Source organism: Anopheles aquasalis, chromosome 3 (genome assembly GCF_943734665.1).
Source record: "Anopheles aquasalis chromosome 3, idAnoAquaMG_Q_19, whole genome shotgun sequence".
Lineage (NCBI taxonomy): Eukaryota > Metazoa > Arthropoda > Insecta > Diptera > Culicidae > Anopheles > Anopheles aquasalis.
This window is the reverse complement of record NC_064878.1, coordinates 59373549-59397681: the sequence shown is the minus strand read 5'-3', so window position 1 is coordinate 59397681 and position 24133 is coordinate 59373549. Positions and strand designations below refer to the sequence as shown.

The 24133-nt window shown below is 50.5% G+C and overlaps 1 protein-coding gene across 8 annotated transcripts in view; it reads right to left on the bottom strand.

The window, feature by feature from the left end:
* Positions 1-1383: 1383 nt before the first annotated feature.
* LOC126579056 (matrix metalloproteinase-14) overlaps positions 1384-24133 on the bottom strand; it is a 22890-nt gene continuing 140 nt past the window's right edge. Inside the window, exons 1-9 of one of the 8 annotated variants that reach the window (XM_050242285.1) lie at positions 24045-24133; positions 23322-23530; positions 18193-18508; positions 7411-8094; positions 7041-7326; positions 6577-6953; positions 6279-6432; positions 5441-5513; positions 3407-3512 (exon numbers count right to left, since the gene is read on the bottom strand). The exon at positions 24045-24133 is cut by the window's right edge and continues 139 nt beyond it. In XM_050242285.1, coding sequence (XP_050098242.1) covers positions 3491-3512; positions 5441-5513; positions 6279-6432; positions 6577-6953; positions 7041-7326; positions 7411-8094; positions 18193-18330 — 1734 coding nt within the window. In that variant the 5' untranslated portion in view covers positions 18331-18508; positions 23322-23530; positions 24045-24133 and the 3' untranslated portion in view covers positions 3407-3490. Of the gene's footprint in view, positions 2651-3406; positions 3513-5440; positions 5646-6278; positions 6433-6576; positions 6954-7040; positions 7327-7410; positions 8095-18192; positions 18509-23321; positions 23531-23937; positions 24017-24044 lie in introns of those variants that run through there. The other 7 variants (XM_050242281.1, XM_050242284.1, XM_050242286.1 and 4 more) reach the window with 7 other exon arrangements.

Sequence of the window (24133 nt, the reverse complement as noted above, 5' to 3'; positions counted from 1 at the left end):
TGGGGATCACCCAGTGAGTAACGAACTGAGAATCGAAATTAAACGCTCCCGTGAAATCTGAAATCGGACGGAACGCTTTTAACGATCGCCGGTAGTAATTTAATGTCCCGAAGCCCGAAGCGGACTTCCTGTTAGTTACCTGTTCCGGAACGCTATAAAATCGCTGTGCCAAGCATTAATAAGGTACTTTACGGTGTAATTAGCTGCGTGACGCTCTTCGGCAGCAAAACACTTTTCTTAGGAGGAGTCGGCTTGCAGTTTTTGTCTCGCCCATACAAAAACTCACATCTAAAACTATTCCATCTGTTTCTTAAAATGTATAAAAATATAATATAAAAAACACAGCTCCATATCTAAATTTATTAGGTAGTTTTAGTGCTATATAGCGTGCTTCTATTAGCTTTAAATCATTTAAGAAAAACTCGATGAAAAAACGAGTTTTTCAAATTTTATGTTGCACTTGCGTTCATACGAGTACGTTCAAAACTGGGCCACATAATCATAACTCCCGAATGTGATTGCATAAACGCGAGCCCAACATAAATTTGAAAAAGGCGTTTTGCAGCCGAACTGTTCTAAACTGTTATAAACATGTGATTTTTAGGTATTAAGGATTTTTAGGTAGTAATATAGTTATCAAAATTGCCTTTTGCTTTCCTTGGCTTTGAGGATGATTTTTTTTAATTCAAAATGTTGTGTTGCGCTTATACTCAATTTTTTAAGCAAGAAAGATTCAATTTGTGTCTCAAGTGAAATGCGTGAAGCACAAAAAAGCAAAACTGAAATGGATGTTTCCAAAAGTACGACAGCAGGAGATACAATAAAATATTCGCTATTTAAAATAAACAGAGCTACAGCCATTTGTGGTATGAGTTCATAATTCCTAGTGTTGCGAGCTTCCCCATTTAATACTGATAATGATCGAAACCAAATTAGCTTCATCTGGACAAATAGTTGACCCTCGCACGGTTGGGGGCGATTCGATGATTTACAATCTTGCTCACACGTTTACAAGATGTCGAATTTGTCATTGACCACCGGACCGTCGGACCGACCTTCGCGGGGGATGGTAAGGGGGCAAGGGAACAGGCGAAACGGGTACAGGTCAGCCGGTAGCAGATAATGCTGCTGCTGCTGCTGCATTCGACATGCAGTGACCTGATTTTTATGCAAATCATCCGACGACCAACAGGTAATTGTGGATGCAAACTTTCCGCCGCCCCCCCCCCCCCCCCCCACGACGGCCACCACCCGCCTAGTGGGTGGATATTTATCCGAACCGCGAATCTTACCGAGATAACCTGTTGCGGCTGCAGCGTCATGATCATTCGAGACCCGGTGGCCTTTTCTTTCCAGAACCAGAACGCCACGGTGCCAGGTTAGTTAACTTAGGGTTAAAACGGCCAGTTTATTTCCCTCCGGACACATTTTTCGTAACACCCCATCGGGGTTGTAACAGCTTTCAAAATAATTCTGTTCTCGTTCCTCTTTCGTTCGCTCTCTCTCTCTCTCTCTCTCGCTCGCTAGTTGGTAAAGTTATAAATATATACAAAAAGGCTGGAACCACAGAACTGCGGCCAACCTATAAGACTCCAACGCCTCCAAAACACCTGGCCTGGCCACTCTGGTGCTGGCCTTCGAAGACGAAAACGATAACTATGGTTCCGGGGAGTTGTGGGGATGGTTCTAGTACCGGTGTATCGATTCACGGTATCTGCTATGGTTTCGTCGATTGTTCCATTTACAACAAAAAAAGGCAACATTTAAGAGACGGGGCGGGATTACATTGTAAACATGGGAATACCCATCCCCGTCGGATTCTTCCCTCGGGTCCTCTGTGCTTCTTATTATCTATTGAACTCCTCGTCTTCATCATCGCCGTCACGAAGTTTATATTGCTCACTGGTTCTCGATATGTACACAGTTGTTTTTTTTAGGGAGGGGAAAGTGTTCTATCGGTTCGGTTCTACTAATTCCTTTGCTAGCACGATAACAAGGCACCGATTTGCTGCTTGTCGCTACTTTTAACTTTTCCACCTTCTTCACACTAGCTTCTTCTTCTCCTAAGAACGGGCCGCTCTCTGTGTTGGCCGGTCCTTTACTGGAAATCTTTTGACTAATTTTCGTTCTCTAGACCTCGACTGACCTCAGGTTGTTCTCACTTGTCCTGCATCTTTCACTATCATCTCTCCTCTTCCATCAACCCACGGGACGCATGAAATCTGCCAACCACCTCCTTCGATCCCAACACTCGATCGAACCTTAATCCGCGGAAGGAAGGAAGTGCTCACTTGAGATCGAATTTCGTGCTTCTGGTGTATCCGGACTGCTGCTGCTGCTGCTGCTGCTGCGGCGGCGACGTTCTGATTGTTTTATTACGATCCTTTGGCGCTTCGGTGCAAGTGAACGTTTGGTGGTGGTGGTGGTGGTGGTGGTGGTGGTGGTGTTGATGGCGTTTGCGATGCGGGATCATCACGCGTTCGGCGCTCTGGCATCCTCCATCTTTAGTTGCGCCACATTGCCAACGTGGCAAGGAAGAGAGTAATACTGAGGACGATGCTGAACGCCGGGATCGTAGAAGTAGTAGCAGCACCACCACTACCACTATCACCACTATACTCGTCCGGTGCGGGCCGCTCGTCCGTTCCTGCTATTGTTCCGGTGGTGCAATGATGGAGCGGATGAGAAAATGGTGCAAAGGGATTTCGTTTCATGGGACAGCGGCACCCAAGACGGAGAAGAAGAAGAAAAAGGCGTAGCAAATAGGAAGAGAATGAAAAACGGAACAGGTTAACACAATTCAGGATCTCTTTTTTTTTCTCGCCAAAGGCGATCGATGGGCGATCTTCTGCTCTGCACTGGAAGCACCGTACTGTGCCAGGGGTAAGGCAAAGGGAAGGCACTGGAGTGTCGCAAGGAAAACAACGAAAACAAAAAAACCGAGAAACAATACGAAAGAAACCAATTACGGGACCAAACGATAAGCTTGCCGATGCTGCTTTGCACTTTCATTCCGTTCGCAGTACGATACACGCCTGGCCTGATACCGGAGTTGGTGGATCCCACCGGGTTCCTATATGGCTAATATGGCTCTGTCCCTCTCTGGAGCACGATCACAATGCGTTGGAGACCAAAGGGAGGTGCCGTCTTCATCTTGGCGACAAACGCGATCGTATGAAGTACTATCTCCGATCCAGATACCGGTTGATGGAAGCTGATCTTCGCTTTCTGTTCTTGGAATTCTCACGCACACGCACACATACGGGAGCACACAAGTCAAAGGTTAACTTAGTACCACCCCCGGCCGGCCACTTGACACTTTGGGAGCGAGATTAATTGAATGCGCCGCGCGGGCGACAGTTGCAGATGCAGTTCGGTGTTGACGGATGGCTTCTATCGCTAAGCTCCCTTTTATTTTTTTTCATCTTCTATCGGCACGAAATGGAAACGATGATTAGCGACCCACTCCAGAGCTGATGCCGGAGTTCTATCACCATCGTTTATTTTTCATGCTGATGGAATGGAACAAAGGGAGGCCCAGGTGAATCATACATCCAACGTACGATGCAACGGCAAGGAACGATGCAGTTATCATACGAAAGGACACAAACGCAAACAAACAAATCAATCGCACAGTCAGTCGGATACGGAAGAAAATAAAGAAGATAGAACGGATCATGAAAAGAAAGAAAAGAAGAAAGAAACAAAAAAAAGAAAAACGAACAAAATCAATAAAAAACGATTCAGAAACGGGGGGGTGGGGATGTGATTGCTACCCGTGCGTGCAACTCACTACCAAACCGTGAACCATAGGACGTGGCGAATTACGTGCAGCAGCAGGCTACCAGCAGGCACTAACCCAAAACTAGCACTAGTCCTTTTCCCCGGAGGAACGATTCCCGTGCAGACATCAGGCAGCACAGGCTGAAAACTGGCTGACCTGTGACAAATGGAGCGATTGCTATATTTCTACGTGGTGTGCGTGCAGATTGTGATGGCGTGCAATTGACTGGCCGGATGTGCTCTACTTTGGGGACTACGGTGTGCGGTACAACATTCAGGAACTGCTAGAGTCTCAGTCTACGCTATACGATTGCTTTCGATGCATATTAGTGACGATCTTGAGTGTATTCCCCTTCCGTTTGTTTTGGGTTAGTAGTCGAGTTAGTGGAACTTAAGTAGAATTTACCCAAAACATATAACAACCCAAACAAAAACGGTTGCATAATCCAATGCAACCACCTTCGCAGCATGCAAATGTCGTAAAAAGGTGTGTCGCGAAGGAAAGAAAGTTGCAGAAACTTATTGGCAGCCGTCGTATAACGTAACAATGGCGCTTTCGGTTAGTTTGGTTAGTTCGCGACGAATTAGGCAGTTTCGCGGACCGAATTCTGTGCCAGTGCATGGTGGTTCCTACGAAAAGTGCGTGCAGTAACACCTTGATAGCGATATTAGATTGCTTCCACCTCAGCCGGCGGCTGTGGTTGCCGCTTCGGTTCCGTGCCTTTTCGTTGGCGTAACGCAGGCGTGCAGTCCTATCCCAAACGAACTACTGGGCAATAAGGCTACCCTCTAGCCGCTACCCTGGTGCAAGAGAGTATCGATCGAATTCCGTCGAGCGTGGAACCGCCGTGGTGGCGAAGCGTGAAGAAAGCCGGTGCCGGTGCAGATCAGAGGCAGATCAGAGGCGCAAGACTACTACTGCTGCGTGCTTCTCGCTATTTTGCTACAGTGCGTACTACACAGTTATCACGGATTTGGTTCGGATACGGGACCGGCGGCGATTTTTGTGCCAAATCGTCACCTTACACCAATCGCTTACACTGGTTTGGTGAAACCGACCCGTTTTTTTTCTGTAACATTGTGGTGTTTGTGGGGGACGCTCTCTAAGGGGAGGCGGTTATCTGATTCGATCGACAATGGAATCTTCGTTAAATCGGAAGTTGGTGGTAGTAGAGACAGAGACGCGTTTGAGAGAAACTTGCTAGTGGCCCTGCATTCAGTTAGTGGTAGCGAGGGAGTTTGACCAGATGATCTAGATGCAGACTGCAACTGCGTGGGTTAGATGGTGGACGCACGAACAAGAGGACATGAGGCGGTTTAGTGTTTGAGCTTTGCGCCAGATGCATGTGATCGACAGACGAAGGGACGGACGGACGGTTAATGATGCCGAATGGAAATTTTCTACGAATCGAACTCTCGAACACGGAGATGCATTGTGGATGCCAAGATGGAACCAAGATGCCAAGATGGCCAGATGCCAAATGGATGCCAGATAGACAAGTACACAGAACACACATGTTACCAATTGGTGTTCCGTGTCTCTGGCCACCAGTGCTGGCGCTATCATTACTAATGAGATGACACAACCGTTCCCGGACAAGTGAGCCAAGAACATTGAGAAGAAAAAAACGTAAAACTGTGGCATGTTGAAACAAACCTGGCCATTGTCCTGGAACTGTCCACACAGAGATTGAGGAAGGTATACAGAGAAACAGAGAGAAAGAGCGCTTCTGCCATAGGACAGGCAGGAACAGGATAGAGAGAGAGAGAGAGAGAGAGGGATAGGAAGTGAGTAGTCTTCTGAGATTCGCCCGCCAATCACACACGGGCATTACAAATGGAAGGATGAAGCGCTTCGGTATCTACAAGATAACGGAGACAACAGAGAGAAACAATCAGTTGCGAGATGCAGATTAGCGCCGCCCACCAACAAACACTTTCATTAGTCAGCTGATCGTCGACGTTGGTAGCGAGGTGTAGTAGTATTTATTGGTGGGGGGGGGGGGGGTTTTGGGAGTGTGTTAGATAACATACTGCACTGGTAGTGTCGATAGCAGGGAACACGTACACGAGCACACTACACATTTGGAACTTTGTACGGAAGCAACAAAACGGTAGGCAGCACGCAGAACTGAGCAAACCGGGTTTACGCGGGCTAGAGGGAATGACCCTGAAGTCCGCAGCACCACAGGTACTTAACATTCCGCTCACAGACAAGCTTACACACGACGGGGACGGGGATGGGGACTCGACTTCGAACGAAACGAAACTAACATTAGGGGCAGGAAGTTAGAAAAGAGACACGGGACAAGGACCGCAGAGTGGACGCTCTAGCAACTCAACCGCAAGTGGTGGATACAGAAGAAGAGAGAGATAGAGAGAGTGAGAAAAAGGAGTTCTTTTGGGGCGAGTAATTCTCGATTCTTGGGGCGACGCAAGAAAAAAGGGGGACGCGCGATCGGTTACAGTGGGAAACGGCGGTCGGTTTCACTTACCGGCATCCGGATTCAAATCGGCGTAACCATCGGGATGTTCGTCGGATTTCTCCAACCGTACATTACCTAGTGTGTTGAAGGTCGAGGGAGTGTTCTTGCAGCCGTACCACCAGTGGGCCGTCGGACGCGGGAACGGTGGATCGGACTGATCAACCTGCAAGCAAAGCCGTGGTGAAGTGGTAGCGATTATTAGCAGCGATTCCTCCCTCTCTCTCTCTCTCTCTCTCTCTCTAGCGTTGACCGGAACGTGACGCTGCTTAGCAATTCTGGTAACGCATCACTGTGGAGGTGGCCTTACCGTGAACGTTCTATCGTTAAACCGATAGTACTTGTCATCCTTGAAGAAGTAGGTGTACCCGTTGGTGTACTGCAGGGCGGCATCGATGTTGTTCGGTACGCCCTCCCAGTTGGAGATCGGTTTCGGGTAGGTGGACTTGACCGGTGGCCGTTTCAGTGGGTCGAAGCGCCAGAATTTGCTGCCCTTGTAGAAGTAGATCTTTCCGTTACCACTCCACACCATGGCCGCATCCAGATGGTCCGGGATGCCGGTGAAACCGTCGCTGATCTCCTTCGGATAGTCACCGTCCACCTGGCGGCCCTGGTACCGCCAGTACTTGGTGCCCTGGAAGAAGTAAGTCTTGCCGTTCTTGTACGTGAAGGCAGCATCGATGTTGCCTGTTGTGGATTGTGTGGGAACACCACGCCGTTAGAATGCTGATATCCACGCATGGTCGCATCTGGATCACCGTGCTGACCACTTACCCGGTAGTCCTGGCCAGCCTTCGCTGATCTTCTTCGGGTAACCCTCGGCCACCGCGTTCTCCGTCAGCTTGTAGTAGTTGTTACCCTTGAACGCGTACGTGCTCCCATCGGCAGTGTTGAAAACGGCATCGATCTTCGGTGTGCTGCACAGCTCCGAATCAAAGTCCTTCGGTGTGTCCTTCGGTTTTGGCGTGCGCGTTGGCGTACCACTATCACCGGCGCCTCCACCTCCTGCACCACCACCACCACCGTTTCGTGTCCTCGGACCGTATAGTGTTTGGATTGCCTTTTTGGGAGCAGAGCGCGGCGAGAAAAAGGGAGAGAAAATGCAATAAACTGGAGGAAAGCGCACGTCCCGCTTTGCACTCACCGTTACATCATCGGAATCCAGCTGGAACACCGGGTCGTACCCACGATAGAACGGTGCCATCAGGGCAGACCGCACATCCGAGTGGCTCAAACCGAGCGAATGGCCAAACTCGTGTGCCGCTACCTGGAACAGATTCGTACCACGCGGCTTATCGATCGTCCACTGTTCGGCATCGTCGAAATGTGCATCACCACCGTACACGGGGAAGTAAGCGTGGGCCAGGGTACCACCCGGACCATCGAACGGATCCCCGTCACCGTGCTCGTTCTCCTCGAACCGAATGTCGATGTGAACCGCACCGGATCGCTTCGGAGTGAAGCGCAAATCCGTATAGCGACTCCAAACGCCGAATGCTTTCGCGATCTCGTTGTCCACGGCGGTCCTCTCGAGCCGTTTCGGATACTTGGAAATGCGATACGTGAGATCCTTCACCTTCCAGCGGCTGCCTTGGAGTGCGTACCGTTTCGAGCGCGTATCCGACCCGAATCCGACACGATCCTTGACACCGCACCGGGGCAGTGACATCAGTTGCATCGTCTCGGTGTCCAGCTCGCCGGTCACGTTGAGCCCGGCGAAGCTCTGGAACTCCATGATCGCCTTCTCCCAGGTGTCCTGATCCAGCAGGTTACCGCTCGTCGGATTGCGATACTTGGGGCTCAGGTAACCGAACTGTGACAGGTAGAGCTGTAGGGGGGGGGGGGGGGGGGGAAAGGAAAACGGAACGCGAATGCAATCAACATCGGTTGGACAGTTGGTTATGCGCCTACTGTGGCGGATCTTTTTTTACAGACTGGAGAACCATCGCAGCAACCGCCGATGCACCACACCACGACCAGCCAGCGAATTATCATCTTGAAGACTGATAAGTCGAGTCCGGTCGCAGCTTTCTTAGAACAACACTCACGTGCACCCCTCTTGCTCCCCTTCTCCTCTCTCTCACAGGTCATTATTCTTTGCACAACGATTAGCGATTCCGTGCAGGCACCCTGGCCTGTCTTGTCTTAGTGTCTGGTTACGCGTGCCGCACGATGCACGATCCACTGGGGCTGGGAAGCCTCCAAAATGCACTCTTCCCATCGTCATCGTCTGTCAATAAATATTTATGATACAAACTGCATTCCACCCCCCGTGGGGCCAGGATCGTCTGCCTCAACATGGGCCCTTTTTTTTTTGCACTCAAAGAATCTGTGTCTGAAATCGCAGTGCGCTAGGCTATCATATGTCACACCTCGGCACTCGTCGGCACATCCAAAATGCAAATGATGCGAGGTGGTGATCGAGGTGATCGGGGAGGTAAGGCGTCTCCATTGGCGTCGCGTTGCCATTGACCATGGGCAACGAGAGCGGTTTGGCAAGGGCAAAAGGTTACGTGCTGGGCGCATAACGAGATTAGTGAAGGGGAAAATCGCCGGTAGATCGCGCAATTTGTCACTTGCGACAGCGGCAGCATTAAAAGCGGCAGGTCGTTAGCGGGGATTGCGTTAATGAGACAATCTTCCTAGCGAAAAGCGTGACCGGAACGGAACGCGGAAAGGGAACGGATTGCATGTCCAGGAGCAGAGGGAAGAACAACATGTAATTGCGCTTGTAATCGTACACTCTTTACCATAAAGTGTGCCGTGCAGTGGAACGATACTACGGCGTTGATTAGCGGTCGGGATTGCGAAGATCCGAGGAGGAACTGGAGGCCGCAGTGAGCTAAATCCGCAGTACTCATCGTTGTTTACCGGAGTGTCATCCGTTCGCCTGACGGCGGATGCATACTCAGGCGCTGTTGATAACAGATGCCACGACACTACGGCTGCAACAGAGTTAGACCACATTCTACGTGATTATGGATGCAACACGCTGGAATGTACCCCACGGTTGGGGTTTCCGAAAACGGCAAAGTATAACAACAAACACTTGCCGTATCGCTTCGTGGAAAGTCTTCGTGGATGTTTGGCTATAAATCTTCGCGCTCGTTCGTGCTGCACTCGAGCGATAGGCACTTTAACCTTATCAATAAAAGCCCAAAAGTTCAACAGGAATTCCGGTCGCCATTGCTTACGCTCGCTCGCCTCGCGCTTGAAGTTCAACAATCAAATCGTTGCCAACGGAATAATGTCAGTCCTTTTCGCCGGCGGGTTGGTGAAGGTTTCGCTTGTTCGCCGTTCCCGGTTCATCGACTGACCACCAGTGGCATCGGACTAACGGCAGTGATAAGCGACCGGGGGCCGAAGGGCACTTTCACCCTTTGCCATATTAGCCAGCCAGCGAACGGGTTCGAGGTCGCGGCCATCTAAAAATATCAAATACCGACCCCCCCCCCCGAGGAAGGCCAGAGATACTGCCAGCGGCGCAGTAAGAGGGAAGAGGCGAGTCGTGAAGGTGTTGCGCTGATCTGGGACGCAACAGCTCGCATTGTCGGTGTCCTGAGGGAATGCTGTGATATAAGCAGTATCGTTGGCACGTGCCGGGCAAGGCCAGACCAGCGTTCGAAAGTAGCAATTTGCCCATTCCCGGTGAAGTAGGAGAGGAAGTCATAAATCTAGAAGCCCGCCAGCTACAGTCACGATCTAGCGCCACTCGCAACGCGCGGACCGTCAGAACGTTCGTCGGCCGTGCTGCACCCGATGGCGTACCAAAGCCAGATCTTCCTCAAATATTGATGATCTTCTGCAGATGGGAGAGATCGAATGGTAAATGGCGTTTGGAAATCAAAGTGCTCTTACGGGCGAGTGCGAGAGTGCGGCTCGAGAAGTGCCAGTTGGCCCGGTTATCAAGTGTTTTTGATTCGTTGCCGCATTATGCCGTTTCACGTTCACGAAGGTTGGCGTAGCCTTGCTTGCTTTAGTCAGATCGCGGGCGCGGTCGTTCCACGCGTCACGTCGCATCTCGTGCGCGATGTTTGTTCTACTCATTGTTGCCGCCGCGCCTGAATCATCTGCCTGGGGACAAACATTTGCGCCAAAAATGGCATCTCTGCTCTCGACTGAGCGACTGTGCGGTGGTGCAAAATGGGGACATTGCCGTTGGTGGGATTGCAGCTGGGACCGGCTTATAGAACCACTCCGTGACATTGCAGCTTTTGCAGCCCCCGGGGGTGAAAATAGCTCGTGCACGATCGCTTTACGATCATTATGTGAATCTCGTGCTGGGTTGGGTGAGTTTGCGCTACTCATTGCATTATTGCTGGCCTGTGAGACAATAGATTCCACAGGGAACAATGGAAATCTTCAGAATAATTTCATAAAAGCGTTCTGGATTCCATCAATGTTCTGTATGGAATGCAAAAAGTAGCAAAGGAGCGACTTTGTGTAGTAATTGGCGTTTAATGATGCATCAAAATTGTTGACCTAATTCTGTGGCTAGAAAAAATGTTGTCAGAAACATTGTTTCAAACGAGTGAGTGGGGGAACAAACTGATTTTCTGTTATTTTATCGCTTGACTCTTGTTTAGTGTCCTTCCCATTTAAACAGTCAATGTCCTGTTGATGGATTAACCGTTTTCTAGCATTGAAAGCACCGTAACTAAAGATCAAATGCACCGAGAATTCAAACGGTTCTGTTCCACTACAGCGCTTCACGTGTACCGTTCTCTCCATAACACCTCCTACCCTTCTGTCTAACTCTCAAATTACACTCAAATTACCGCATGCAAAACGCTCACCGAGGTCGTCAGTCATATAGCCAGCAGCAAACCAGCCGTCAGCATCATTTCGATCAATCTGGGATCCCCCTCGGAATGATCACCGGACTGGACCACCGGTAAGCCCGAAAGATGGTACCGATTGCACGTAATTGTCGCATTTTACAGTAAACACGGCACGGCAAACAACGGACGATGACGCTGCAGCAGAAAATAGGGAAGCGAGAATAGTCTGGCTCATTTGTAATCAATAAACACATCAACGCGGAAGGTTAATCGCATCTCAGGCGTGTCCGATCGGCGCACTTCCTACATACTAACAGCGGAGCGTCCGGAACTAGCAGCAGCACCATCATTAACACAGAACATAGTGCTGCAGTGTGGCAGAAAAGGGGATGGCAAGGGGTGAAGAGAGGGTGTAAGCTACCCCCTACTTCCCTTTCTAGCCACCGGTGGCTGTGGTGGTGGAACCGCTGTAGGTCAGATCCGCCGGTACATGAATAGTAAATCAAAGCTCATCCCAGGCTGCAGCCAGACCGGGCCAGAGTGGGACCAGACAAAGAGTGCAAAAGAGAGCGCCAACGAGAGAGAGAGAGAGAGAGAGAGAGAGATAAAGATAGAATAAAAGAGAGGGTGAGGTGGTGACGATGCGTAAGTGGTGGTGGGTTGGCAATGAAAAATCATAAACCCAGCCAGCCAGCCAGCCAGTCGGGTTGACTCCAGCTCACTCGCGGAATGAACTCTCTCGCGGCCAATGCCATGCCAGCAGCCGGTCGGTGATTGCCGGGTTGTTGGCTGGCGCTGTCCGTCCAAATGGTGACGCTTTTCACAGTGGGCCACCGCGAGGTCACCGAAAAGCTCCCAAGACAGCGCAGCAGGGTTTGGGAACCGCGCTTCCTTAGCGTGAGAGCTTTTGATAGTCGTGGCCGGTGTTTTGCAGTTCCTTGGTACGGGAAAAACAAAGAACCGGTAGCTGACTACTAATGTTGCTCCTACTGCTGAAGCTGCTCTGGATCACTGGGAGACGTTCGAGGAAAAATAATATTATGCCAACGCGAGCAGTCACTCGGAGAGCAGAACACGCGGAACATCGGCACCAATCCGTGGTGACGACAAAAGTTCGTTCAACTCGCCTCGGACCTTCGCCGCGCTTGCTTCCCTATCGATTAGATGGAACGGACGAGGTACTACTACAGATTCCGCTACTACTACTACCGCTACCACTACTACAGCGAGAAAGAGTTGATTGGCAGAAGAGGAAAGAAATGAAACAAAGCCACAGCATAGATAGGGCACAGCTTTTGTACGTTTGTGTGCACGGTGGTGGCTTGACACTGGATTTGCATTGTCACATCGGTACTTCATTAGGTTAATGGTGCACGCCATGGCATGGCATGGACTGCCATGCCACGTTAATGTGTTGCAGACGGGAGCAGACCGTGTGGCAGTACACGTGCCGTGCACCAATGTTTTCAATGTTTGTCCGACCGACCGATGGCGATAGTCGGTTGTCCGTGCGACCCGGAAGAGGGGAAAAAGCTGTTTTGATGCATTGCTTGCTGATGGTGATCTTAATGGAGAGATGTGAACAGAAATCGGGTTTGTTGATTTAAAAACAAATGTTTTTTTTTACAAACGATTTTAAATGGAAAGTAGGAAGGAGCTCGATAGAAGATAATACGAATAATTAGATTGTGAATTGTACGCTACTAGAACAGGAATAATTTTAGGTAAAGATTCGAAACATTAGTCATAAAATCATCGAATTCATTGAAATAAATAAATTGGAACAGATGAACAAAACAACATGAAATTAAAAAAGCTTATTTAAATTTAAAAAGTTCAAACAATGAATTGCTCGACGATAAACAAATTAAAAAGTCACCAAACGAAGTCAACAAAACACGAGAATAAAAATCGTAAAAAACGCAAAACACGAACACTGACGAAGTTCAAGCTACAACCATCTATCAACCATGCGAGAGAAATAAGCAATCAAACAAAATAAAAAAAACCACACACCCTCTTCACAATGCTCTTTCGAACATCAACAAATGACGCATCACAATAGCATCACGACACAGCAGCACCACCATGTTAGCGGCCGGTTCTCATTGAACCCACTGGTGGCTACACCGCACTCCCAAACACCGCCATCGACAATGCGTCCCGCCCGCACGCCATACCAAGACGACGGCGACGACGACGACGACGGTAATCACGAATGATTGCGCTCACGCTCGCGGTCGGCCCAGCAGCATGAAAACATGTTCGACGGTACTGGCGGTCGCGATTGATTATTGTTAACCTACACCTCCACCTCCTCGTCCAAGCCAGTATGACTTGCTGATGAGCTAGCAGATCGGTGGCGTTAGTAGTGGTGCTGTGGTGGTGCTGCTCAGCGTCATCAGTTGACTCTGAATGAGGAAGCATCGGACTGGCGTCAGCTTACTGGTCGATTACTTCTTGATCGCTCATCTTTCGGTAGCTTATCGGCATTATCAGTGGAGCGTTTGGTTCTTTCGCTCCGTAAACCACTCAGTTCCACGCGATGGTACGGTTTTGGGGTTGTCTGTAATTGAGCACATGGCTACTGTCCCGTTTTTTTTTCTGTAGGAATGTAGGTCACCACATGATCCGGTGCATGGTCCGTGGAACGATTCCAATACGAATTGTTGGAGCATTGTCCATCGCATTGAGCCCCCTGTTTCGATGGGAGAGGATGTGACGAAGGCCCTTCTTTTCGGGGGCCGAACCGACCGACCTTGAGCACTGAAGACCGAGCGCTAGAAGTGGTCCGGTAGTTGTTATCGCCACTATCGTAGTGCAGTGCAAGGTGATACCATGCAGGCTTATCATTCCCGCCAAACCCTTTCCGATGACGAAACATGGTACGAGGAGAAGCCTTTCTTCATAAAAGGGAGGAGACGGTTAACCTTCACCGGGCCGGCACAGTCCACAACCCTTATCGTGGTGGGTGAGTCTCCGATACGTCGCCGCACTCCACTCACTTGCTGATAGTGCAGCACGGCGAATACACTATAAACACGACCAACAACTGACATTTGCTTGCATGGAACGCCGGATTCTATCGATATGGTGAGCAAGGGTTTCCTGTTGCCCCATGAGTAATGCCAACTATCTAGCCTCATTTGCTGTGCAGCAGAAGCGCAAACATTGCAACAATTTCCTATTCGTAAAGCGTAAGTAATGAGCCACATCAACACGTGTCCATCGTGGCATTCTCATTAGTCCGCTAGATTCTAGAAGATGCTGTGGTAGTATATCGATTACCGTGTCCAATGGGACTCCGATTCGTCTAGAAGCACTAAGCGATGCGGAAGTTGTCCGATCGGATAGGTTTGCGCGTTACATAACTATCTCTAACCGGCCAATCCTCCGTTGGCCATTGCCAGATTGACCTTTTTCTGTCGTCGAATGCAGTTGTGTAGTGTGATTTCCTGATTCCTCCACTCCGCGATCGTACATTTTATGCACGGATCGACTTAATGGGCGCCATTTGCGGTCGACGACGACGACGACGACGAGTGGTGAGCACACGGAGCACAATTCATTAGGACTGCTAATTGGATGGACAAGTTAAAGATCAAACCCTTTACACGGTGACACGCGTTCACGCGAGGTGTTAACGGTTGCGTTACGGTTCGTTTCGATTCCGATCTCGAGAGACACACCTCGCGGACACCACACGCCAGGGGCAATTGCCCTTTCTTCCAGGAACGCGCCCGTCCGATGAATCACTTCCACCGCGCGTTCGCTTTACGATCGAAGATGACACATAGAAGGCACGTACGCTGGCCGCGGGTGGCTGACCAGGGAGTGTGAAGGCGTTAGGATGCCGGGAGTGAGTTGCAGTTGCAGAGAGGCCCAAGACGGCCCGTTGTCAGACTCTTTGTCTTCTTAGTTAGCTACAGCGGCTTCACTTCCCGGTTCGATCTGATCGATCGATCGTGCGATTCTATCGAATCGTTGATCGCCTCATCGCCGGTGCGTGCGCTTTTTTACAAATCATTCCGCTGCCGAGAACTGCTGACAGCTCAAGCACATTCTATTCTACTTCGATCGAACGATCGTGCGCCACCATACGCGTACCCAATTTGCCACGATTATTCGCCGAAAAAAAGCGAATTCTTCCCTTTTTGTGCTACAGCTTATCGATCTCGGTTCGTGAGACAGGGAGCGCCAGCCACGCCATCGGTTCATCATTACTCATGGTGACTTCCCGGTATGAAGGAACCGGATTGCCTGTTTTGGAGCGACCACATGCTGCTGCTAACGATGATTCATCAACGAAAGTCATTGTGGCAGCGATGAGAAGCAGAAGGAAAAGTGTGAGGATGGATGTGTGGTGACGTCAGTACCGCTCGATGGATGATGAAGAGAGTTCTTTTACTCGTCAGCAGAACCACAAAGCAACGCGTTGGTTAGGCGCCACCTGGGGCAATGAGAATTGGTCCATCATGCGCCGAACGTTCCAAGTTCTGTTGCGATGCCATGGGACAGTTCGCCGCCCCCCCCCCCGAAATGGTATTAACATACGGGAATGAACATTTAGAGACCAAAAAGGGTCATAGAGCAAGGTTGTATCCTGTGTGGGTCGTGCGCGTGAGTGTGGTTGTGTGCGTCCTTTCCTGCAAATGTAAAACAACTGACCAAGTCACGCAACCATACCGTGCTGTGGTCACCCCGGGATGGGAGCTTCCTAGACCTTAACCACGCACAGGCCCTTTGGCAGGACAATGGATGAAAGGAGCTACAAGGTTGTGGAACCGAGGTCGATGCCAGACAGGCTCTGCAGCTGGCTAGCGGCAGGTGGCACGTCCAAGAGAAATCGGAAGCATAATTAACTAACGTCACTGCCGAAAAATCGGAAAACCCCTGGATGAGGGCAGCAACCGCTACCCGAGAACGTTGACCTACGCTCGGTTGGGCCGGGGCGGCTATAAAAAGGCAAATGCGACGTGCTACGCAGACCGCGCCAAAGGAAAAACGTCCAAATCCTTAAGGCCCTGGCCGGGAGGCCTTGTACATATCCCGCTAGTGACACGGCGTCGTTGGCGGCAACTGTGGGGGTTTTTCGGGAAAATCGATACCAAACGAACCATGAGTGAAGGTGGCACCACCGTGAAGTTTCGTGGAGCTTCATCGAGCACCGAGTTTCATCGTGGCGCCTCTGGTGCGGAATCCAAAGCATTCCCGTTTCGTTTGGAGAACTATTTTCGACAAAAGCGTAATAGCAGAACGGCTCGCTTCATGGAAAACCGGGAATAGCTCCTTGGAGTAACCAGGAATAGCAGCTGGGAATGTTTAACGCTGGTCGCGTCCTTTTAGTAGCGCCATCGTTCAGCCGCGGTTAGCTTCGTGTGACCCCCGCAATGGGCACCGTGTCTATGTTTGTCAGCCCCCCCCCCAAGGAGGGAGACAAGCCGTCGTCGGTCGTCTGGAACTCCTATTTCTGAATGCCACGCCGAAGCGGCGTTCGTGCGCGGTTTGAAAATAGCAAACCAACAGCAGCAGCAGCAGCGCTGGGGGTGCGCCAATCCATTCCATTAATATATATATGCCAACCGACTGACCTTCCCTGGGACCTTAGAGACTGAAGGCTCTTTAGTGGCTTCAAGGCTTAAAAATGGCTACCAAGCAGGAGAAAGTGTCAGAACGCAGACCCTTTCCCGTCAGTGCCCGGGGGGCTCTCGCTTAAGTTCACTCACGTGGTGGTCACATATTCAGACGAAGGATGCATTCGATCAAATGTGCTGTCCTTTGCAATAAACTGGAATGTACTGGCGTACGTACTGGCCACACAAGGCTGTGGCCCGTGATTTACCGTGTACCTTGTCCTGCGTAGCATTCTGCTGCTGCTGCTGCTGCTGCTGCTGCTGCTGGCGGTGGTACCAGGGGTGCATACGTGACATAAATTATTAGATACAAAAACTTTGGAAAAAAATCCAACCGACGACAAATTGCTCGAAAAATTTATGACCAACCTCTCTCGGACTTTGATGGCAATAACGACGACGCGTGCTGGTTGAGGACAAGGTAGTAACAGTAAGTATTAGCTAGCAATTCAATGCCATTACTAGCCATCATTAGCCTTGTTTCAGGAGGTCCTTAATATCCAGGCACCAACATCGTGCCTTTCATCGTTCGATGCAGCAGTGCTTTGTGTGAGGTTATGGCAACGCAGCGTGCGGCTTTTCCTTCGTAAAGACGCAAACTCTAAACAAACAATACTACTATTTCGGTAACTTTAGTGTCTACAGAGCGTAAGTAAGTGAACCTACTAAACACACCACTTATCGCGACGAAAATGATGGACTCGATGGATAAACCGGATAGCGATTAGATCGATCGAAGCGAGAGGCCATCATGTCCCAAAATGGAACCTCAAAGATAAAGCCATCGAACTCCGGTTGCGTGTTTTCCCGAAGTATTCGAGTGATGAGTGCCATTCATCAACACCAACGCATCAACGCAAGCAACAGGCTGGCTAGCGAGCCAGCTGCACAGAAGGAATATTTCCACATTTTTCCCTTTTTTCTGTCCTCATGCGTATCCCGAAAAATAACCGTCATTTTGGTGGCGCGGATGCCATCATTAAAAGGCCATTAGCGGTGTGTGCGCTGCGAACGATAGCGTGCCAGCCAGCCAGCCAGCCAGCCAGCCAGTTTGTCCATATTGGTGGCCACCACGGTTGGGGACAACTTGCCATAAGCTACGGCCGCAACCGCAAGGTGCGACTTCCGAGTCGATCCACTTGGGTATGCGTCCGTCTGATAACCTGTTCTCGGTGCACCGGATGACCCTCTACCCCCAAGGCGCGTGATGGCCACCGCGGCTTTCGCGGGGTTTGTGCACGACCACGATGCACGATGGCCGATTGAGACAAATGCTCTGGGTGTTGATAGCGTCGCGGTCGCCTGGTTGGGAGTGGAGGGCCCACTGGCAGCGGTCACTCCAATTGAGGCGACCCCACCGAGGAATTGAGTTTAATTAATTTCATCTTCCAAGCGAGAAGTTTGGTGTATGCTGAGTTGCTCTCGGAATTGCCGGGCTCATTATCCTGGGTCACAACCTACGCATTTGCAGTTGGATGCAACTCCATGATCCCCTTCCCCATCGGGACTTACCTCGGCCTGTGGCGTTGCGCGGATTGGTGTGGCGGTAGTGGTACTGGATGCGAGGATGGTGGCCAACAGTAGCGTCACTCCCAGTAATCCGCAGCAGCAACTGCTGCTGCGACAGTCTCTTCGATTCCGTAGCATCATCGTGCTCCGTAGTGCGTGTGCGTTTCACGCTCACTCTCCTTTTCTTACTCGCCCGTTCGATCGCTCACTCGATCTGGCTCTCACTCTCTCTAGCACAAGCGGCCGGATGATGGCGGTTGGGTGATCCGTATTCGGGTCAGAACGACGGGGTGGCAGTTTCAGGCCAACATCTAGAACTCTGTAACGATACGGGGGAAGGGACAGGAAAGGGAGATGATCAGTACTAGTCGTCGACGGCGTCGTCGTAGTAGGCGATTTTGTGGTTTAAACAGCTTGCTTGGATACTGCTGGAATGTGTGGCCCTAACCCAGCTTTTTGCGCGCTTGCCGCTGCGAGCGGAAATTGTGCTGGCCACAAATCAGGTGACACAACAGGAGAAGGGTGGAGAAGGGCAGTGATCGATGCAAGGCGAACCTCTCTCGTATCGGTACCTTGCGGTACCCCTGCTGGTGTCCCTCTCGGTTTTGCGCCCAACTTGCGCGAACTGAAGCTCACCTTGCCATCCATTCCTCGTCGCGAACTGCGCCGCTACGCCAGTCCGCCCGTGCTGGACAACAAAATTGAAATTTATTTCAACCACCCCGCTACCCCCGTCCCCACATGCTCCATCCCACATGTTCTGATGTTTGTTTTCGACCTTGGCCGTTGTGGAAAAGCCCGGTGGCACGGTGAGGAGAGGACGCACCGCACCGCTCACCGTTCCAGAGCAATTTGAAACGAGAGCACACACAGCACCGCGACCGTCCGCAACTGGCCGCGACTAATTGCTTGGGCCAGCACTTTGTAGTAACGTGTGCACATACACGCAGGCAAACACAGACACAACCCACGGTGTGTTTGGAGTCCAGTTGGAGATGCTGTTCCGATGGGAAATTGGTTGGAAAATTGACGGGAAATTTCCGATCCCCATTAGTCGCTGTTTTTTCTCACACTTCCCTGGGTTATACCAGTGTCATCACGCGCTGCTAGCGTTCACTATCTGTCACCACCGATCGGTCAACCGGTCAAGGTTCTGGCGGGGATGATGATGGTTCATCTCGCATTTCTTTTTTTTCTTTCGTTCACTCCACTTTTATGTTGAGCCCTGCACTGACCGGAACTGACCGGATGTGGTAGTGACATTCAAAGGCATCGCACGCACGTACGCTACGTGCGCGATAACGCGATCGTGACTTTGGATATCGATGGACTGCTCATACCGCTTGGTTTCACCGCTTTGAACTCTGATTTTGATCAATTCGGTAATACACCCTAATCATCATGGTCACGGTAGGTGACGCAGCGCCGGGCGAATGGCTTATCGCGTGCCGGTCAGAACCCTCCACATGAAGCACCACACCCGCGAACGCACTGCGTGTGTGCGTTCGATCGTACTCGGTGACAATTACTCTGTCTTATCTACGAGACGAACACAACGCAGTGGTCGCCGATCGTTGTACACCTGACTTCTAGTGGCGTTGTTGTTGTCGCTGGTGCTTGCGAAATTAGTGTGCAGCAGCCTCACCCATACCGGTTAGACTGGCAAGGGGGTGACCGAGTAGACTACCTATCTAATCTATTGGTTTGCCGTTGCGGACAATGTTAGTGACGAAGGTGTGGGTTGAGCAATGGCGAGCATGCAAACATTTCATTTTTGCCCCATTCCGAATTGTCGCTATACTGCGTGTTATCAACGCATTCCAAACACGGCACGGCGGCTCGGGGACTGTCCACCAGAGCTAGAGAGGTGTGCTTTTGAGTGGAGATGCTAACAGGTGGAAGTGCTTCTGGTCGCCAGCGAGAGACACTGAATTAAAATACAACTTGGCATAATGTTGTCATCAGTTTGGATCCATTTTTCATTCTAAGCAATTCTGTATTGCATCTATTTTAATATCGGAAAATAGTCTTAGATTTCGAAGAGGCAGAGGGACTGGAGCGACATAATTTCTTTTTATGTTCGATGCATCAATCATCAGTGATCACGAAAAGTTGATCTAGGATATCTTTATCTATTTTCAACATCAACTCTAATTGTTTTCAATAAGACCATTGTTAGATAGGATGTAAGCACAGAACATTTCTACTCTACTTGCAAACTTATTTACTTGCTAGTTTTATTAATTCGAAGCAACAGAAGGTTCATAAGGCCACGGATATAAATCGATGACTATCATTATTTGATTTTGACAAACGAAACAGTAATCCTGAAGTTGTGAACCTTCTCCTCTCTTAAAACACTTTCACCAAAGAAACGCTACTCATAATTCGCACACAGGCGACGATTGATGGACCACTAAACAAATAAATAGCCGGAAGACCTGAAGCCAATGGCCAATCCGGTCGATCGAGTCATCAAATCGCGCCGGGCACTGCACCGTCGAGGAACATGATTTGCATAACGGACCGCGACCATCGTGCCATCTCTTCTATCAGGGCGCAAGAACAGTTGCAGTTGTCTCTTAACCACCGCCAAAGACAAAGAGCCGGTGACAATTAGCCGCTTTGGTGCCGGCACCCTACTGGGACCCGTGGACAAAGAGCAAAGAGGGAAGGGATGAGTCGCAATCTGTGCTGACCATTTGTGCTGACGCGGAACCGCTGTCTTGCTGTCAAAGCGCGTGCACACGAATCAACGCTGACGAGTAGACGAGATGATCCACGATCGTCGACAAAACGGGACCAAACAAAACGGACAAACACTCGACGCAAGCGAGCGATTGATGGAAGGGGAGGGTTAGCGATCGCACGCCACACGGAAAGTCCCAAGCAAACGCATTAACCGCACCGCGCCGATCGGCTCGGATCGGGTTGTGGATCGGGAATAAATTATTTCGCTAATTTGGAGGAAAAAATTATCTTCACGTACCACCCCACAGAAGGGTCGATGGCGTCGGAGCGGTGCGAGAGGTTTTGCGTAGCCACCGACCGCACTTGACACACGTTTTCGCCTTCGCGTGACCGTTTTAGAGGTCGTGGTCGTCGTCGTCGTCGTCTGCGCGATGGCCACGAATTACGAATGCAAATTGAGTTGGTCCTCGGTTCTCGGGGGCCCTTCTGGGAGGAGCAAAGATTGCAAAGATCGCGAGCAGCACAGTTCGAAGGTTACACTTGGGGCCCGAACCGAAGGTAGTTCACTGGCAAGTGCTGCCCAGTCTGCCTCTAAAAGGGTCGTAGCGCGGACCAACTGCCACCGGTCTTTGGGCGACGTGGCATGAATACGCGATCATCGCGCTCATTCCGAATTCGCATCGAACGACGCAAATCTGCCCGGGCGGGTGGTTGCCTTCGTAAAGCGAAGCGAAACATTCACGAGTTCCTTGACCGAATCGAGAGGACGCTTGTGTAAATGTCTGTAGCCCGGTTCCGAGAATCGAACATTTCGGTTTATTCCTGAATGTATCCCTATTTCGGACACCTTATATCGGCGCTAGATCGCAAATGACGTTTGATGCGGTGAGCGAGGACACGCTTTTCCGTTGGACTAATCCGTGGTCCTAGCCGTTGTGTGATGCTCGGAGGCACGAGACGATAAATAAGATTAGTCATGCAATGTTGTTGCTTCGTGCTGTTGCGCAGCACATTTGTCGGGCACATGGATCGCGATCCTCGATCGCTGGCTCGTGAGAGCGGAAACAAGAATCACACGCCACCGGCACGAGCAGCAGTTCGTGCGATCAATCTTTTGTGCATTTTCAGATGATGAACGGTGCTGATGATGCTCATGATGCTTTTGTGCGATCGTGAGTCAAGCGATTAGTTGAGTGCCCTAGCCCTTGTTTAGAACAACTTCATTTGCTCTGAATGGAGTAAAAAACTGGAGTGATTTGTGCACTTTTTTTGGAACACTTTTCCTTCATTTGTTTATAGAATTTATCAAACTTTTAGTCTCGCTCAGTCTGCCTATTCCAGGGTCCAAGGAACCGAGAACAAGGCAGCAAAGCGAAAGGGCACCCCGACGACAGCACTTCCCACCGTTATCAACATCAATCTTCCATCGATCTTCTACCTCCATCTATTTCTCACTTTCCCGGCACACAAAACGGTGGCTCCCGAAGGGGGGGGGGGGGGAATCTGGCTTGTTTTCGCGATCGCGATCTCCCTCTCTCCTAATGCAAAGCTGTTCGTTTTAGAAGCAGCTCGTCTCGTGCGTTCGCGCCACAATTAATGAATGCAGTTTGTTTATTCGTGTTTTCGTCGTCGTTGCATGTCGTGGCACGGTTAACGCATTAGGTGCACGAGAGAACGTGCCACCTACGGGCTGGCCCAACCACCTTTTTCCCACGTTCGGCCGTTCGCCAAAGATCCAGATCCGATGGTGGAATGTTGCGGAAAAACAAAAAACAACCGCCCGGGGGCCCGGGGGGCTATTCTCACTCCTCGGTCGAGGACAACAACCAATCGGTGCACCCTTGCGCGCCCTCTTTATGCTTCGGATTCGGCTGTTTCTTTGGCGCCACCGGCGGTAGGGTTGTGACGCTCGCCATAGTAACGTGTTATCGTTGGAAAGTCCTTTTTTCGGGGGAAGGTTTTTTGGGACTCCTTGAACTGTGAGTGAGAGTGCGCGAGAGCCAACGAGAGTTCTACCAACTCGTTATTGATAAATCAAACTGCAGGTGACAGTGCCGGTGAGGTCTTTTTCTTTCTCGTTCCCTATTGTGTCCCTTTTTCGCGTTTCTTTTTTTATGAAGAAAATCCTTCGCATATTTGTCCCCTTGCGGTTGGCTCCTTAAAGACCTCTAAATCACATCGCAAAACGACGATTTAAAACGGCCACGGCACCGGTAGCAAATCGCTTTATCGCGGACCAACCTTAAGCCCACCAATCTTGGACCCGCACTTGACGTGCCCTGATAAGTGTTTGTCTGACGCCCGGTGGACTGGTGTTTGTGTGCAGAACCGAACAATGGCCACAGAAAAACGAGGTTATCGCTAGCAGAACGGAGTGCAAATTCCTCGGCAAGATGAGCCGGCCGTGTCCGGTACCTCCGGCACCTTCCCAAACAACTCACCTGAACACTTGACGGTAGAGGTAGGAGGAGGAAGAGGTGGAACAGATGCGGTGAATGAGCCTGACCAAAACAGAGGTCACCAAAAAAAAAACTGTCAGGCAGGCGAGAGAATCACTTTTATCAACCCTCACTGCAACTTTTAAACACACTAATCTACCGAGTGGTGCCAACGGGCGATCATCAAGATCCGTGCCGACTGCTCAACGGAACTGCAGTCGAGGAAGGAAAGTGGAAAAGAAAATCGAAGAAATTTCGTTAAAAAAAAAACACGCGTAGCACAGTGGATTAGCGAAGATGCTAATTTCGAAGGCCAAAGTCACTGAACGATCTTCACGAATCCAGCTGAGCCGCAGATGAGCGAATGAGTCATGGCCCGGTCTTCCAAGAATCCGTTCGCGCAACCGGACTTCCACTGTCACCTGTCACACTAGTGTTCACTAACGTCGCGCGCCAACGAGATATGTCCTATTAGAGCGGACCGGTGGATGATGAGTCACTTGGTGGCGAGACCACTACCAGCGCTTATCACACGCTTCATAAATCCCCAAGCACTGGGCCTCTCCCTCTCGGCACAACATCAACACATCACAATGAGCTCCCCCTTTGCTCCCCTCACCCTTAAGTTAATCTGGACACTAGGGACACCATCAAATCACACACGCGGCCGTCTGAGCCCAGGCCCAGGAGTGAGTCTTGGACTCTGGCGAGGGGTTCGTTACTTGCCGTTGCGTGCAGTGCGTCGTGGTCGTCGTGGTCGTCGTCGTCGGTTATCGTTGTTGTTCTGTAGCTACTGCACGGTTGTGCGTGCGCGC